Genomic DNA, 17,452 nt, shown 5'->3' on the forward strand with positions numbered 1-17,452 from the left:
ACGGTTGAAACAGTGCTGAGATTTGATATCGCTTTCTTGAGAGAGTAAAAGAAAAAAAAACAAGTTCTTGGTGGGCTTCACTTCGAGGCCTTCGTCCCCTTGTCAAAGGTTGATCATGAAAGCCAACCATTATGACTATTTTTATGCCCTACCTTTCCCGGAATAAGTCATCGTTATTTAACATTGCCATGAAACGGATCCATTCATTGCTCACCAAGGAATCAGATTCACTCCAAAGCTATCCTAGAGTCCCTTTTGCATATACGCACCCTTATATTGTCATTCATATAGTAGTGTAGTGCTTGTAGGAAGTAGGTGTTCTAGATTTACGTACTTGATGTAGGGCTGATGAATCGATGACAATATGGCGTGAATCGTCACCGAGACGGCTGACAAATGGAAATAATCAAAGAGCACAGGAAGATGGTAATGCAAGCCTCGGGTGGGCTGAAAAGCCAGGCTAAGGACCCGAGCCGAGACGCATTCGATGGCCGATTGTTGACTAATGCCGAATCCATTCTCCGTGTACCACAACTCAATATGCAATTGGAGGTCCGCCTTGTCGAGGGTCTCCTCAATCTGGAAATGGGAATGACATATGGGTTCATTATGATATCTGCTTGCTTGATATGAGGCTGGCTACCGACGAAGGGGAAAAGAGAGATGAAGGCCAAATGGAAGAGGGCCCTAGACAATTACTGAAATTCCCATTCTGCCCATCCCATTGGAAATCAGGCCCCGATGCTTTGTAAAGCTGCTGACAAGCGAGTTGTTCGATGGTTCCAAACGAGAATTTATGGCTTCACCGTCGGGACTTGGAACAAGTTTCGAGGCACCTCGCTGTGAGTGAACGGCCTAACAAAAAAGAAATGCGGCATCTGGCCTTTGTTTTCATCCAAGATTAAGAATTGAAATGTGCCCAAATTTGATTTTAGATGGCATATCTAGAGACGTGAGATCTGAGGAGTAAAGCATTTTGTAATGATAAAAAAGGCCCTTGTTTCAGGCGGAAAAAGAAAAGGCTGCTCTCAGATCCAACTTTTGGGGAAAATTCAATAATGGAGCAAGGAACTCTCGAGCAAACAAATTATCTTGAGCTCCTTCAGGCGCTTGACTTTTGAAATGTTTGGCACACTCGCCTTAAGGGATCAATAAACTCTAGTTTATGCAATTTTTTTCTCTTCATTTTTCGTACTCCACTCCAACCAGTATTAAGAGGAGACAATCAAGATGAAGAAAGTTTTGTTCAAAACCCGAAGAATAAGAAAGTGAGACGATTTTCTAACTTGGATATTTCGACTCCATCTCTTTTGTTGAGGTTTGAAGGACGTGTGCCCATAACAGTAATTGGTGTAAAAACCCTTGGCCTTGGAACAGCGAAGAGGCCAATGTTGTAAAAGATTGCTAGATGCTCTGAGAACTTGGGTGAACTCTTGGAACTCATTCCTCCCAAATAGTTTTCAAAACTTTTTGGGAATTCCTGTGAAAAAGTGCCCTTCAATGGCCTTGGAGAAGCAACATGAGGTGGATGAAGCGGCATATAATCTTGAAATGAGGGATGAATTGATCCATGACCATCAAGCCCATCAAGATTGGATGCAGATGATCTCTACCCAAAGCCTTAGTAACAAATGGGCTCTCCATCCGAAAACTGGCCACATCCAACCAACCATGAAAAAAAACAGCCACAGTTCAAAGCGGAACAATATCAATCAAAGAACGAGGTTTTGTTACTTGATACGGTTGGCCACGGACTTCTAGAGATGTTGACTGTGACCGGCAGTAAAAGTTTCGCATCTCCTAAACTGTTCACTTTATTCCAAATAAGTAATTCATTCGACCACGAGATCTTGTTGAAAAGATGAATTTGGCCACCTTTGAGCTTTACTCTACATAAAATTCGAATTTTCGGCCTGCTCTTGGTCAGCTAAATAAATTTTTGACCATATGACTTAGAAACGAACCACTGTACAAATAAATGATATAAAAGTGACTTGCCTTTGATTGAAAAGATCAACGTTTCTTATTTTATTACTTCAATTCGAAAAATGGCTCAGAGTGGCTAGGACCAAAGGCAGGCCGATTTGGCGGGAAGCTCGTTTGCAGTCCATATTTTTAGAAGTTCGTGGTTTGGTACTGGGTCTTGAAAAAGAAAGAAAGCGTGGACATTCACCTCCTATCTAGTTGCAGGAGAGAATTTATTGGCCTCCAGTAGCCACCTCAAACCTCTTTGCAACGCTCAAGAGCTCCATTTGGCGGCGGACCACCACCATATCAGGGCTTATTTATGCTCGAAATAATAGGTTGATACAAGATGACAGTTGTGCAACACGCACTCTCTCTCGTTGCTTCGCAGTTTGAGGTTCCCGAGCCCATAGACCCTTTTTAGGCAATGGCCATAAATCAGACCACTGACAGTCTTTTGCTCGAGTAATGAAAGCCCGACTTGAATTTTTGGCGCCAATTCCTAGACCAAACTATCTACACCAAACGATCCCTCTTCTTGCCGAATGAGATATTGAGCTTGACGATAAAAAAAAAGACACAATTTTGAACGTTGCTCCTTCAAGCTCTCGGAATATAAGGAAGGATTCACTTTTATGGCACATGATGGTTTTGAGTGAGCTCAAGGACGCTTACCTTCCCCGCTTCCACAATGAAGTGAGCCTTAAAGTTGGCATTGTTCCGAAGTGACACCTCCTCATTGCGATACAGAATTTGGAAGGTCTTCGTGACTGCTGTTCCATTGATGATGCTGGGTGGAAAGGTCTCATTTGTGACTGGAACAGAGGGAACACGATAGAACAAGGGAACACTAGCAATCAACCAAGGTCATGTCAGGGTCAAGTGCAAAAGGTGGAAGGGAGGGTCAAGAGGAAAGATATATTTGAAGCCAGTCTAGAACGACGACAAATAGCCTAAAAAGTTTAGATCGTATCTTCCAAACCTGGTGGAACTAAGAGATCCGGTTGGAAGTTGTTCTGGGAAAGTTTAATAGTTTTCACTTGCTTTCACTATTGATTTATGAGTTTCGGCCGTTTCAATGGGAGACTTGGGGAGAAAAGAGGGAAAGAAAACAAATAACCGCCTCTTTCCTGTCTCTCCCAAAGGAAATGATTTGAAGGAACAAAGACTCACTTTCATTTTTGGGCAAGGACACCTCAATCTTGCATGGAAGTTTTGGCGCGGCTTTGATGTAGCTCCGAATCTGGTAGAACCTAGAATGCGACGAAAAATAGCGTCAAATTACCTTATCCACTTCAAACGAATGCCCATGAAAAAGAGAGGGAATTTGAGACCGGGAAGAAATAAATATCTGAAAGGAACCCTCTTGGGCATTGTAGCGGGTGCAGAATTCGAAGGATTTGTGAGGTGAGTTCCACTTCCGCTCTGCAACTCGTATCAAATCAATCCCAGTCTTGATTCTATTCTATTTTTGCTTCTTTCCTTTCTTTTCTTGGTTCTTTTCCATTTACCCCGTGTATTCAATCGAGTTCCAGGGACGATCAATTTCATTCTGATTGATCACCTTCATCTTGGGATCGTACTCTTCGAGATCACTCGTTATAATTCTTAATCTCACTTTCTAGAGTTCTCTTATTCCGAAAGGGACCCTGTTCTTTTCCATGAGGCCATCCAACAATTCATTTATCTTCCCAGATTTTGTTGCTTTTCCAAAAAAGAAAGGCCACGGAGATTTTGGAGGTGAATTAGGGGGAACCTTCGAGGCGACACACACAATACTCTTTTTCATGCCTTATTGAACAAGACATTTCCAGAATTGAAAGAAGTAGACCGCTTTCCTGAAGAAGAATCGAGGTCGGCTAGGAGGGGAGAAAAGGCCAGGCCAAGAGAAAGAACAAAAAAGAAACAACCCAAGCAACCTCCATTCGAGGGTTCCAAAGCAATGACCATGCATGAGTAGTTCCAATGTCCACGTATCCATACAACTGAATAGACCTGGTATTTATTCATTCAAGGATAGCATTTGATCAAAACGTACGCTGAAGGCCCATTGCAATGGAACCAAAGGAACAAGCAAAATTCTGCATCATGAATCTTTAATGACATTTCTGATGAAGAGAGGTGGGATCTCTGACTTTCCCTTGCATTACTTTAAAAAGCAGGCCTGGGGCTTTGGGTGTCTGACCCTTTCTCCCTTGACCTTCCTACCCAAAAGCTGCCCGAGCAAGACTCATTAGACTAGGGGGTCTTCTAGTCCAATGGCCATTGAAGGCCTTGGTGGTTGTCAGGTAGGCAGAGCCTTCTTGGCGACCAAACGTACTCTGAAGAGACCGTATGCGACTCAAGAGGTCTCGAGGAATAATAGTCCTTGAACGTTTCAATTCGTTAGATTGCAAAATTGTGACTTGTAACCAGTTCTTGTGAGATTGTTCTAGCAGAAATTTGGTCAACATGGGAAGTGGGTCCTCGAGGTCGAACAGTGCAGACAAGCCTCAGAATCGTGAGGGTATTGTGAGTGACGTGGACGAGGACGAGTTTTTCAGTCGTCATCCTTCAAAATCAGGTCAATTCCACTTTTCCTCAATATCATAAGTTTTCTCAATCGGTACAAGAAACCGTGGATATGGATTCTCATACAGAGGTTATAACAGTTTGCTTTGACATTTATTTCTCATAGGAGCCACAACCCCATCCAAGTCACCTTCGTACTACGAGAATCGTCATGGTCGACGAGGCGTGTCCCCGCCCCCTTTATCCATTCGATCCGTGGGAGCCTCGATATCAGGTTTGACCACGAGAGAGAACTCTCGACCCAACTCAGCTGAGCTCAAGCTCAAGAATATGCGTCAGAAATGGGCCACGGAGACCTCAAAAAGGATCCATGTTGTGGTTCGCGTGCGACCCCTCAACTTCCGAGAGATCAAGGAAAATGCCAAGGTTCGCTGGTATCCCTTTTTAACTACCGGATATCTGGATGTACAGTATAAGTTAGTGTACGAGGGGCCTCGCCACATAACTTAAATTAGCCCTCAAGCGAGACACGTGGAAACCTCTTGAACATTATCCCTCAGTGAAAGTTGCCTAATTAGTTGCTATCGCCGCACTCTAGACAGAATTTTACTTCCCAGCATGAAGGGGGAAACGAGAAGACAAGAAGACTCCTTTGGTCTTGGTGTTCTATCAATCGACCAACTCAGTCTGGTCTCAAAGAGTCCGCAGAGACTGACAAAAAGCTTTGGAAACTAATTCGAAGGGACTAATCTTTTTGGTCGGGAACGAGATTTCCGACGTAAGCTAGATTGGAAATCGGAATTGGATTTGGATTGAGAATAATGTGTATTTCCGGGGGAAATGTACGCCTATTTCACAGGCTAGGTATCTTTCAGGCCATTGCACGATGGGAGTCAAACTACACTAGTCTTAACACTAACTGCATTTCTGGTGTTTGTTTCTAGGACATTGTGTACATGGACGAGATCAATAATGAATGCACCATCTTAATGCCAAAGCCGTCGAAAATGATCCAACAAAATGGAGGGAGTAGCCACAAGTCCATTACGTTCTCTTATGACAGATGCTACAATGCCAATGCGACCACATCACAACTATATAATGAGATCCCGTACTCTTTAGTCCAAGTGAGAACCATTCCTCGTCAATAGAAAGCAAAGGAAGTCCTCAAGGGAATTGCCGAGAGAATTTGAAAGTGCACATCTGCCAATGTCGTAGTGTTCCAAATAGATAGATCCAATGACCTTTGATCTAATAGGCAAAAAGTGCTTCCAATGTTAGCATTCGGTCCACAAGGACCATGCAAACAAGGAGGTTAATAGCTTCAGGATAGGACAAACAACCCCGGATTGAAAACCACTTGACAACATCGTAATTCCAAGGACCAAGAAGCAAGCAGACTTAAGCCAGGACAAATGACCTTGGTTAAATGGCACCACGACATGGCGAGACTGAAGAACAAGAAACTTGCCATGCAAAAAGGAAAAGTTTCTTTTTTTTCATCTTTCCCTTTGAGCTTTGGCCTTTTGTGCGTGAGTGAGGTCTCTTGGTACCATCCATGGTCCAGTAATCTTAAAGCAAGGTTGAACTGCTGCATTTGGCGCCTTCAAACGCAACTCAGGCCACTTCTGATCTGGTTGGGAACAGCAGAGGATGAAGGCGCGATGGTGTACTGTGAAACAAAATTCTAAAGCAACTTTGTTTGGATCATGACGAGGTCCCAGTCGAGGACCTTGGGGGACTGTAAGGCTTCCTTTAGCGCATGGACATTTGTTCTAACTATTCAACTTGGTCTAAAATATGGGCAAAACTTCAACTTGAGAGCAAGTTTGAGCGCTTCTACCCCCGGGGCCTTCTTTAGGGCCAATCCATCGTCGGGAAGAGAGAGAGAGAGAGGGCACGAAAGAAGTAGAGTGAAATGCGTTTGATCCAATTTCCTGCCACTCTCACTTGACAGATCCACTTTCTAACCTGTCTCGAAATCCCAACAGGGCGTCCTGGAAGGGTACAATGCCACGATTTTGGCTTACGGTCAAACTGGCTCGGGAAAATCATTCACAATGCAAGAGGACCCAGAGCACATCGGCATTATTCCCAGAGCTATTGTGCACATCTTCGATGGCAAAGAGGCTGATGAAGATAAGGACACGGTCTACTTTGTCCACGTCTCTTATGTGGAGATCTATAACGAGGAGATCCGGGATCTTTTGGGCGACAATCCAACACGAAAGCTAGACATCAAAGGCAACAACGGAGCGATTCAAGGTTCGTTGCTGCTCGAATTTATTGTCCCCGCCGCTGTATCCGGTCTGCCTTTGACGGCACTTTTGGCACCAACCCACGAAACTCGCACTTGAATGGACCGAGGATCATAGCATAATCAATCCATTGTTCTCCCCTTACTCTGATTATCTTCAAAAGAGGGGTTTGCTTACTGTGCACGAAAAGCACGAATCTGCACTAACCTCCCTCGGAGGAAATAGTTTTTTAAAGGTCACAACCAACAACGAAAATCGCGTTCCGATTGACCTCTTTTGGACCTTTTAGATTTGACCATGCACCACGTGCAAACCGTTGGTCATTGTGCGGAGCTACTTCGCAAAGGTATTGCCAATCGGGTGACCTCGGCCACAACAATGAATGCTCACTCCTCACGATCTCATGCCATTTTCACGGTGTGGCTCAAAATTCAAACCCGAGATCCATCCGGTTCCACTCAACAGACCAAGGCCAAACTTAACCTCGTGGATCTGGCTGGAAGTGAACGGCACGGGAAAACAGGTCAGTGTGCAAGTTTAGAATTTTCATAGGATGTTGGTTGCACTGTCCAAAACTGTGCACTTCATCTTTCACCAATGAGCAGCGTATTGATTTAGTGGCTTGTTCCAAATGAGAAGAGGACCCTTATTGCCAATAGGGGGGTCAAATTTCCCCAAGGAAACCAGTCACCACCCAAAGTGCTCCCAATAGCTCAACCATACGTACGTACAGTGCAGTGGCCCCTATGGTCTTTTTGGGCTCCTGTCTCAGAATTTGGAAGAATGCCAATTAAACGAAGATGTACTATTATGACCTGCTTTCAAAGACCTCGAGTTGTGTGGAGCCTCAATTAGAACATGGAGTGAAAGCGAGCAAGAATGAGAGCATGAACTAATTAGTTCTCTCAAGTGCAGTACTAAACAGTAAATTATGAAGAAATCTGACACTGTCAGATCTGACTGACTCCACTTGGATACGGCCTTTTCATGGCAAGTCTCGAGTGTGAGCTTCTCAAATACGTATGGCACAACTCCCATCAAATTATTAAAAATGGCTTGAGGACCAGCTCCTTCAAAATATTTGCTTTCCTCTACGAGCAGTTTGAGCACTTTCATCAGCCTGAACTCAGATGAGGGAAAGTTGGGCTTGAATATTTTTCCACTTCGAAGAAGAAGTTCTCTTGGAATCGACCTTGACGAGATTAAGAATGAGTCGTTTGTGCCTTAATGTGTTTTCGCAGAGGGGAGTTTTTTGGGTTCGTGGGTTCGACATGGTAGAAAGCAAAACCCTAGGGACGACACGTTCCGAGCAAGATTAGAAAAATAAGCCAAGTCACGAGGCGACATGGTCAGCCACACGACATTCTATTCTACGCCTCACTTAGATCACGATTCCATGTTAAAAGTGGTGATTTCGTGTATGGGCAATATCGAGATTGAGGTCGAGACCTAGTTATTTATCTATGATACACTCATCCCCCATGAGAGCTTATTGAGAGCTCAAATGTTGTTTGTTCTTCCAAGGGAGACTTCCTCTTTCTTGAGGTTGGTCGAGCGCGAGGTTGGCCTTACTTACTATTCACCGATTAATCTTCAAGCTTGACTAAGAAGAAGCACTTTTCACATCAATCCATACGTTTCTTACGAAGAGGAAGAACAGTGCTTATCTTTTTCTCAAGCACAGAACCGACCTGGGTTACTGTCTACGTCTTTGCATTCCTTCCTTCCAACGAGACCGGCAGAGATATCCAGTCCAAGGGTATAAGTGCATTAGCAGCCGAATGTGCCAACGGTATCCAGTCCAACCGACCTTGAAGCTAATTGCATCAATATTACGGTCTTATGAACACTTGAGCGAACGAACCAGAACAATACCCCGTGAAGCATCATTATTGGCTTTGTTTTTGTGTTCCACACATTATTACTCAACGACTCATAGAATAACGAGGACAGTGGTATTGTGCTTACAGGGATCAGTACAAACAGTGGCCATGCTTTCAAAGAGAGCAAGAGCATTAATCTGTCTCTCTCCACTTTGGGCAAGGTGATCCAAGCTCTTTCGGTGGAAAACCCGGGCCATGTTCCATATCGAGAGTCCAAGCTCACCCGCTTATTTCAGGTAAGTTTGAGCTTGTTCCAAGTTCCAAGGGTTGCTTCAAACTTTGGTAACTCGGCTTGCGTACACCATGTCATGGTTTACTTTTGGTAGGCCACGTGAATCTTTCGCATCTGAGTGGATAAAGAAGGAACCAAGCCAAAACACAAACAAGGGATCATGAATCAATTAGATGACTGAGCTTCCCTTTGCGTTCAAAAGCTCTGAAAGCTTAGGGGAGTCTTATCAATGTTGCTAGAATTTGAGGGCTATGAACAGTCGCTTAATTTTAATTAAGCAATTCGTTCATACATAAACGAAAACATTTGAAGAATTTCCAGCTTTTGAACGAACGCTCGAGCTGAGATTTTGGCGAATTTGTCACCGTCGACATGATGGAGTGTCGTGGGTGTTCATAACTCATTCTATTTTTGCCTCCGTTCCACAAAGCGAAAATATGTCAAGAGCAGAGTAAGCATATCTTTATTCCTCACTCTCATTCACGATTAGAAGAGAACTTGCATCCGAACTAGCTCTCTGAGTCCAATACTATTACGCATATACTCGCGCCTACAATTGCCATCTCAAATGAATGGCGACTTTTTCATGCATAGTATGGCTTCTACGTACAAACGGTCGGAGACAACTCGAAAATTAGCTTCCGAAGTGGTCCCCTCTGAAGATAGACCCTGGTAGGCTAGGTAAAGATAATTTATGATCTCTTCCCCATTCGGCCTAGCCTTATCATCCTTCCGTATTGCTTGCCAACCTCGAAGCGGATGTAGCACAAGAGCTTTGATAGGGCTCCTATTTTACAACCCAAGTTGGCGTACTCACTGTAACTTCCTATGCTGCAACTCATGCGTTAATGTTTCCATTCCAAGACTTAATGGTACCGTGTTCCATATTTCCAGGACTCATTGGGTGGCAATGCTCGGACCATGATGATCGCCTGCCTGTCCCCTTCAGACAGCAATTATGAGGAGACTGTTAGTACCTTGAAATATGCTCATAACACCAAGTTCATCAACAATAAGCCGGTTGTCAATATTGACAAAGACCCCAAGGACGCTCTTATTCGAGACCTTCAATATGAAATTCGAGCACTCAGGAATAGATTAGACCATTGATGAGTTCGACCACTTTGAGAGTGGCATACCTGTGAACGCAATAAAGTATTCAAATATAAAGTCAACAAATATATGTTTACAGAAAAAAAACGCTCAATCGATATTCTCTTCTGCTAATGCAGGATGCCTCTAGACGGTAGCTCATCGTAAAGTCTCGTTCTCTGGCACATATATACTGAGGGTAAATTGAGTCAATCTTGATGTCAGAAGGGAAAAGTTAGCCCGCATCTCTGAAGGAACTCCGAGATGTGGTCGAGGCAATATACGTTCGAGTGGATTGTAGCCAAGTACTACCGTTCACGTCTGAACATCATCAGGGATTGGGGGATTTGGCCCGAAGGTCCTTCTCCTCTTGACTACACCGAATAGGAACCATTAGCACTTAGCTAATAGAAGATGGTCTGTTGTCCAACGAATTGGACTCTCCTCAAAAGGATTCATTGCCATTTTCGTACCAGTTTCAAGGAAGAAGAGGACCGACAACGGCACTTGATAACCCCACCCCTTCAGCCCTAGCACGTAAGGTCCCCTTTGCAACCACAAAAAAAAATCTAAAGCATTCATTCGGTGCTTCTCAGAAGGTTCGTTCTTTCTGTTTCCCCACCAAAAATCCGTTCTTTTGAGATAACTACAGATGCTTTGGTTGTCGTTGTTGCCCTTAAGAGGAGTAACGTCGTTTCTAGCCTCCTGCCAAGGAGGCTCCCTTGTCCTCCGCTCATTCTTCCTTTAGGCTCTTCAACCTGGGCTGGCTGAAAGTGTATTGAGTGGAGCTTGGGAACTTGGCCCATGTGAGCTAACCTCGACATGGCCTCTTGTATTCGAACTATCCCACGGACAGGACCTTTCAAGGGAATACTATATTCGCGAAAATAGAATATGTCATTGCGAAACAGACTGATTTGGGAGTGTCGCAAACAATAAAAGAAACTGAGGTGCCTCTGCACAATTTTTCTGTTTTGCTGTTGTTTTTCTATCGGCTTTTCCATTCAATCTGCTCAGATATTTCAATGAGAGCACATTAAAAAAACCTCTTGTCCCATCCAATAAGATATCATTTACAAGTGTGGAAGCATAAAATCAGGTCAGGTCATTTTGTATCACTGCCGCAGAGTTTAATGATTCCATCAATTTTAGTCTTCCATTGTTACCTACACATACTACTGTAGTGGAAGCAAGATAAAACAGTAGGAGCTATTCAGTCCAAACAACAGAAGGCAACATTGAAACATGGAACGTCAGTCTTCATCGAGAGGAAATATGAGATGAGTACTAATGATATGTTGGTCTTGGATTTCAGAGACGGAAAGTTTTGGTCGTTACACAATAGCTAGGTTATGGAAACTCTGCTAGCAGACTATTTCAATAGAATCAAAAGCTACTCAAAATTGGGTCCGACAAGGATGAAAGTGGAGCAGATGTGTATCAATTGAGTCACGGCCTTTTTTAACGCATAAATCCTGATCAAGTAAATCATTCAGGAGCACGGAGTTAGGAGGAGAAAATTGGCCTTACCCTCGTTGGAAAAGGTCGACGTTGTAGAATTTATGGAACTCGACGCATAGTTCCACCGTTGCTTGAAGCTCACTCATCACTGCAAAATTGCCAGCACAGCCTGGTATTTTTCACTTCAATATTACCAGAGCCAATAATTTCTTCGAGGCTCATTTGATCGAAATAGGCCCATAAGAACTTGACGACATGAAGTGGGTGGTAGAATAAAAAGTTAGTTCAATGTCGTGTTCTTCATCGTCATCGTCATCATCATCATCGTTGTCGACGAGGGGCGTTTGATGCATTTGTGCCTTCTGAAGACTTCTTCTTCCGAGACGAGAAAGAACCCATTGTAGGCCCTTGGATGGACTTGATATTCTTCTCCTAATGTTTTTTTTTCTGACAACCCTGAAAAAGCGCAAGAACCAATATCTGCATTATTAAACGATACGTAAAGCCGTTACTACGACGACGTCGAAGAATTTTTGAAGCAAAATCGCCGTTTCTTTTGTCAAAGTTGCTGCCTTCAATGCACCGTCTTACAATTCAATAAAAAAGTAAACCACTCTTTGTGTGGGCATGGTTGGCAAAAAAAACAAGACGAGGTTCGAACCAAGACATCTGTCACAGAACTCGATGGAGTAAAGGCGGTAAAGAACATTCTCAATCCCTCCATTCAAGATTACATCGCAAGGAACAAATCCTCTTGTTTGGTGGAAAATATCTACATTCGGGGAAGGCAACGACACTTACATACCATATTGTTGGGTTGGGCGTTCGCGTGATCGAAAAATTTCGTCCTTATTTGGCGAGAACAAGAATCGACAGAAAACACAAAAAATGATTTAATTATACCCGAAAGAAAAAACGAAGAAACAATTGCCTTGTCATCCTGCAGCACATTGGGCCAAAATTTCAAGGAATAATGCGATAAGCGATAGGCTCAAAACTTGTATCCCCAAACTCTGGTGAGCATGACATCATCGCAGTTCTAGCTAAGCAGAAAATGTATGGACATAGCCTGAGACTGAACAAAATGAGTCAGTTGTACATGCTTCTAGACTCGTCACTCCTTGCATGCATCCCCCTGATTACTCCTGCTGTGTTTCTCTTGATCCATGTCACGTGAGTGTACTCCTTTTAGAAGACCCAAGGATCGATGGAGGGCCACAACACAATACATTGCCCATTGAGTAGCTCAAAATGAGCGTTGGTAGGTCCAAGACCAGGAATGATACAGGAAATTGCTAAAGCCCCCGGACAAAGCTGCTTTCAATCTTCACGTCTCGAGCGTAGTAAACAAGATCGCTGTACGCGAAAACATGTCTCACTTTAGGCCTACCTGATCATCCACACCAAAGCACGAGTAGAATCTTGACACAATGAAATGCCCACGTATGAGTGTGATAAAAAGGTGCTCATGATTAATGACGACTAGTCGCTATACTAAGTCATGTCTTTTTGCCATTCGTAGCCAACAACTTGAGTCATTTCTTACATGGGAGGGATGAGCTAACAACCACCACCCACACACGATCAAGCAACATCCTTGTAGCCAGATGAGTTGAAAATATCAAAAGCAAAAAGAACGCGGTGAACATGTGGCCATGGCCTCCATCACGAAGCATTGGCTTCGATAAAGCAGTTGATGAAAAAAAGGACTCCAACCCAAAGGTGTCATGTCTCCCCCTTGTCTTTGAACTTCTTTGAATGAACTACTTCTTGAACCTTGGTATCCGAGGCCAATTACGCGCCATGAAAATCAATGCTTCAGGGATCTTCTCAAAATACATCGTGCTATCGTTTGGTAAGCTTCAGGCTTGAATGACATATAAAGTGAATTACCGTCAGTCAAAACGTCATGGAATGCTGTTTCAAGCATGGGAGATAAGCACAAGTTGGCAATAGGCCATCCTAAATGACTCTGCCATCATCTAGCTTTCGAATATGCCCTAGTTTGTATTTGTTCACATATGCATGTATTCAATTGACAGCCATGCTGTCTGCCATGCTAACGATGAAGGACGTTGGTGACATAGAAATATATTCAAGTTGCGTTTGTGTCAGCATTCTCTAAAAAAAAAAAACATCACAGCTGTGCATGGACATGACAAACAACCAAACATTTTCTTTCAAAAGAGGCATGGTCAAGCACTGAAGAGACCTACCCAAGAGCGTTTTTTTTATGAAGTACAACCACAAACACTCACTTCACTCAGGCACTACTACAAAACGGAAACCACAAGAAGTCACTCAAACCATAATTGAGTTCAATGTTTTCAAATGTGGTGCTGCTGTTGATTTTCACCGCTTTTCGGTATGAGTGCAAGTGTGCATGCGTTTATGTACTGTCTCTGCCCTCTATTCCCTGTTTGGTCGTTTCCCTTGCTCTTCTTCTTCTTCTTCTTCGTCTCTTTCCTTCTCCTCCTTCTCCTCCTTCTCCTCCTTCTCCGTCTCCGCCTCTTTCCCATTTTCATTCTTTCCCCTCTTCTCTTTTCCTGTTCTTTCCACAACGCCAACTCCCTCCAGCGCCCCATCTAGTCCGCCACCAAACGCTCCTTGCGCCACCTTCCACCCATAACATGAAATGGGAGTGCGCGGGTTGAGTGGGAGTGCGACGAGCGAGACTTTGCTCATGTTTGTGCCTCGTTCGGCTGATGTTCTGAAGTTAGTGGTGCTTTCGTTCCATTCATCCTCGCGCACGCGCCGAATGCATGAAATAATAAAGGTTTTATTTGTGGTCTAGAATGGTCTTCCATCCGAGAGCCAATATGACAAATTATGCATAAGGTTAAGCAAAAGGCAGATAAGCAAAAGGTTGTGCATGTGACATGCAAATTCAAATTAAGATGAAATATAAAACAATAAACTTGATTACAGCCATTATTGCATTCTCAAGGCTTGTTGTAGAAAATATAACTTATTCCATTGACCACTGCATTTCACCAGATACCATTTTCTATGCATTTTAGCTCTATGTCTCTGGTTGAGCTATCAGGGTGACCAACCGTTTTAACATCCGGGCATTTAAGGGCATTGAGCTTATTATTTGAAAGCATTAGGCAAATCCCATCTCAAATTTTCCAGAAAACAATTCTGAAGGACAGAGTTCACGATGAGGCTTGAAATAAATGCACGGTCTCGCTGGCTCTTGGTTAATCAAGCTCGCTCCTGACCCAGCCTCGGTGCCATCGAGCAAGGTCATGAAAATCACCCCAAGGACCGGGCCCTTTTGCGCCATCTAGGGACAAGTTTTTAAACTCTTAGTGCTTAAACGAACCGTCAGGCAACATCATCACCAAACCGACTGCTTTCAGGGTCACTAACTCACTCCAAACTCGTCTCCTACATGCCGCATTTTGCCCTTCGATTTTACCATCGTTTTTGGTAAACAATCTCATATTCCTTATGTTAAGACATTCTTGCACACCTGCTATCTTTTTCAATCATTACAACTCAAATCACATTGCTTGAGATTCGGCCTCCTCTCCACCTAATCCCTGTTCTGGCCTTTGACAAGTGGAGCACTTGTCGCACTTGTCGACTCCAAGAGAAGAGATCTCGTGATCAATACAGTCCTCCCCCCTCTGAACACAGCACTGTCATTGTCCTTCCCAAAGTTGCTTCCCTTGGTGTTCCTGCTCGCCAAAGGCCATGGCATCCCAAACCCAGGGTATTCAGCAACTGCTCCAAGCCGAGAAACGGGCGGCCGAGAAGGTCTCCGAGGCCCGGAAGCGTAAGAACCGTCGATTGAAGCAAGCCAAAGAAGAGGCTCAAGCCGAGATCGAGAAGTATAAGGCGGAACGCGAGAAGCAGTTCAAGGATCATGAAGCCCGCCATGTGGGCTCCCGAGGGGATATCGCGGCTAGGATTGAGGCGGATACCAAGACCAAGATCGTTGACATGAACAAATCCGTGGATACGAACAAGGAGAAGGTCATTGGTCAACTCATTGACATGGTGTGTGAGATCAAACCCGAGGTCCATAAGAACTTCCGGGGATAATCGGATAGTTGGATGGATCGATAGGCATGATTTGGGCCACACCTATGGTAGCTCCCACCATTTGGTTCGATGAGCGTGGAATGATCTGTGTTTTATTGTTACATTCTAATTCTATTGTGAATAAACCATCAATTAGTTCTTTGAAAAATGAAACTTGGTTACTGTCATGTCAACTTGAGTAATCCAGGAGGAGCTGAACTATGAAGTTACAACGATATTACTTGATTATTTGTTTATTTCAGCATTGGTGCACACTCCAAAAATTATTGAAGAGTATTCATTCAGTGATTGATGGGGGGATATTGATCTGCAAAAGGTCAAGCCTTAAAACACGTTAATATTTCACTTAGTAACCTTGCATCGTCTTCGTTGCATTTCAAACATCTGTTTAGGGTTCACGAATCTGTCACATGGGGAAAAAATGTACCAGCCCCAAGATATTTGGTTTCAAAATAGAATTTTATATGTACTTATGCTGCCATGACCATCCTAGATCCCTCGCCAAAGAACATTGACCAGCTAAACAACCTTTTAAGGAGATTTCTTTAGGGCGATGAACCATCCAAGACAAGAGGAGGAGATCAATGTACGCCTTTGGGCCTGGGCGTGTTACATCTCCCTGATCTGATGATTTTCGTAGAGATTCTCAAAGTGGAATGATTGCGCATAATCCCCATGGACGACGACTTCTGGATCACTTTGCGGGAAGTAGAATTGGGCGAGAAAGGATTAAGGTTGGGCAGAGTGTTCGAAAATGGGAGTGAATACATCTCAAATATCGCTTCCAATCTATTCAATGCATTTTGGAGAGAGGCATTCACGGTAATAAGGTCCTCGGCTGAACTGGCTCAGTGCGTGGAAGATTATCCCATGGACATTTTGTCTCTTCCATTGTGGAATAACCCAAGACTCACATACATTCAAGAGTAATACATGCAGAAACAGGAAAATCAATTTATCGTGAAATCATATGAGAGCGAAAGCAAAGCTAGCATCAAAACTGTGACTTAAAAAAAGACAGTTTGATTGAGATGACACTTAAAACGCACTTAGGCGGCACATCATACCAAAAGTGCAGAATGTCGAAATCATTAGATATGTTAATTGCACCCTCAGTCGAAATTTCATGGACATGACATATAAGTGGCGAAGTTGAATGTACCACTTTTCGTCAAAACTAAGCGACAAATGCCCTAATGGTACCTTGATGATAGTTAATTAACATATTACATAATTTTACGACCTGACATTTTCATATGAGCTATTTCTATTGCAAGATGTGTTATCAGTTAAGAATGGTATATTAAGTCATTAGAGAAAATATATTTTGGAAAAGAAATTCAGAATTCTTTCTAAAATCATTGTGTGCTCAAAATATTGCGGTACTCTATTTAAGGGTTAGGTATTCCAATTTGAAGCATGTCTAATGATCAAATATGCACTAAGTTTTTAGTGTTTCTCTAAAATAGCATTGGTTTTCATGAAATTGCAAGGAACTGTACAACCAAGTATATGACGCACATTTAAAAAATATTGGATCCAAAATATGCATCATATATATGTTTGAAGTTAACCAAAATTTTATTTTGAATTAATACAGCATCACACAACATAAGAAAAATAATTTATCTGAGTATCTGAAATCGAAAATGTTCTTAATGTGTCAATTAATTTGTGGCAAGGGGTCGTCATCGAATTTGGTGGTCAATTTTGACGAAAACTGGAACATTCAACTAGCAATAGCTCTGTAGCCGCTTTACATAATCTAATGATTTCGATGTTCTGCACTTTTAGTTTGATATGCCATTAAGTGTGCTTTAAGTGTCATTTTAAGGATTTTGATCAACAACTGACTCTCTTTTACAAAACAGATGTTGAACTTCTTGATTTACTGATTTCAAAAAAGTCTTTAAAAGTCTTGAGAACATAGTTGAAAGTTAATTAACAACATTCTTAACACCATCGAATGGAGAAGTCGGATATGCGTTCGGATAGGG

At 43.0% G+C, this 17,452-nt stretch overlaps 3 protein-coding genes across 3 annotated transcripts in view; 2 read left to right on the forward strand and 1 right to left on the reverse strand.

Moving 5' to 3' along the window:
• LOC131885107 (protein FAM135A-like) overlaps positions 1-13,916 on the reverse strand; it is a 20,887-nt gene extending 6,971 nt beyond the window's left edge. The window contains 5 exon segments of the mRNA XM_059233046.1: positions 335-579; positions 2,641-2,780; positions 3,139-3,218; positions 11,472-11,858; positions 13,619-13,916. Of these exon segments, the coding sequence (XP_059089029.1) occupies positions 335-579; positions 2,641-2,780; positions 3,139-3,218; positions 11,472-11,548 (542 nt within the window). The 5' untranslated portion in view covers positions 11,549-11,858; positions 13,619-13,916.
• On the forward strand, positions 4,270-10,206 carry LOC131885106 (kinesin-like protein KIF17). The gene is made up of 7 exons (XM_059233044.1): positions 4,270-4,528; positions 4,643-4,902; positions 5,421-5,603; positions 6,468-6,741; positions 7,024-7,257; positions 8,705-8,853; positions 9,744-10,206. The coding sequence occupies exons 1-7, from the start codon at positions 4,417-4,419 to the stop codon at positions 9,957-9,959; spliced, it is 1,428 nt and encodes a 475-aa protein (XP_059089027.1). The 5' UTR covers positions 4,270-4,416; the 3' UTR covers positions 9,960-10,206.
• Positions 13,917-14,984: 1,068 nt separating the features above from the next.
• Positions 14,985-15,608, forward strand: LOC131884761 (V-type proton ATPase subunit G-like). The gene has a single exon (XM_059232637.1). It carries the CDS (start codon positions 15,105-15,107, stop codon positions 15,453-15,455), a length of 351 nt encoding a protein of 116 aa, XP_059088620.1. The 5' UTR covers positions 14,985-15,104; the 3' UTR covers positions 15,456-15,608.
• The last annotated feature ends 1,844 nt before the right edge of the window (positions 15,609-17,452 follow it).

Source organism: Tigriopus californicus, chromosome 8 (assembly GCF_007210705.1).
Source record: "Tigriopus californicus strain San Diego chromosome 8, Tcal_SD_v2.1, whole genome shotgun sequence".
NCBI lineage: Eukaryota > Metazoa > Arthropoda > Copepoda > Harpacticoida > Harpacticidae > Tigriopus > Tigriopus californicus.

Excerpts from the sequence above, each read along its gene's own strand:
- LOC131885106 (XM_059233044.1), top strand. The coding sequence starts at position 4,417 with ATGGGAAGTGGGTCCTCGAGGTCGAACAGTGCAGACAAGCCTCAGAAT. Across the intron at positions 4,529-4,642 it reads TCGTCATCCTTCAAAATCAG|GAGCCACAACCCCATCCAAG; the intron begins GTCAATTCCACT and ends TATTTCTCATAG. Across the intron at positions 5,604-6,467 it reads TCCCGTACTCTTTAGTCCAA|GGCGTCCTGGAAGGGTACAA; the intron begins GTGAGAACCATT and ends AAATCCCAACAG.
- LOC131884761 (XM_059232637.1), top strand. The coding sequence starts at position 15,105 with ATGGCATCCCAAACCCAGGGTATTCAGCAACTGCTCCAAGCCGAGAAA.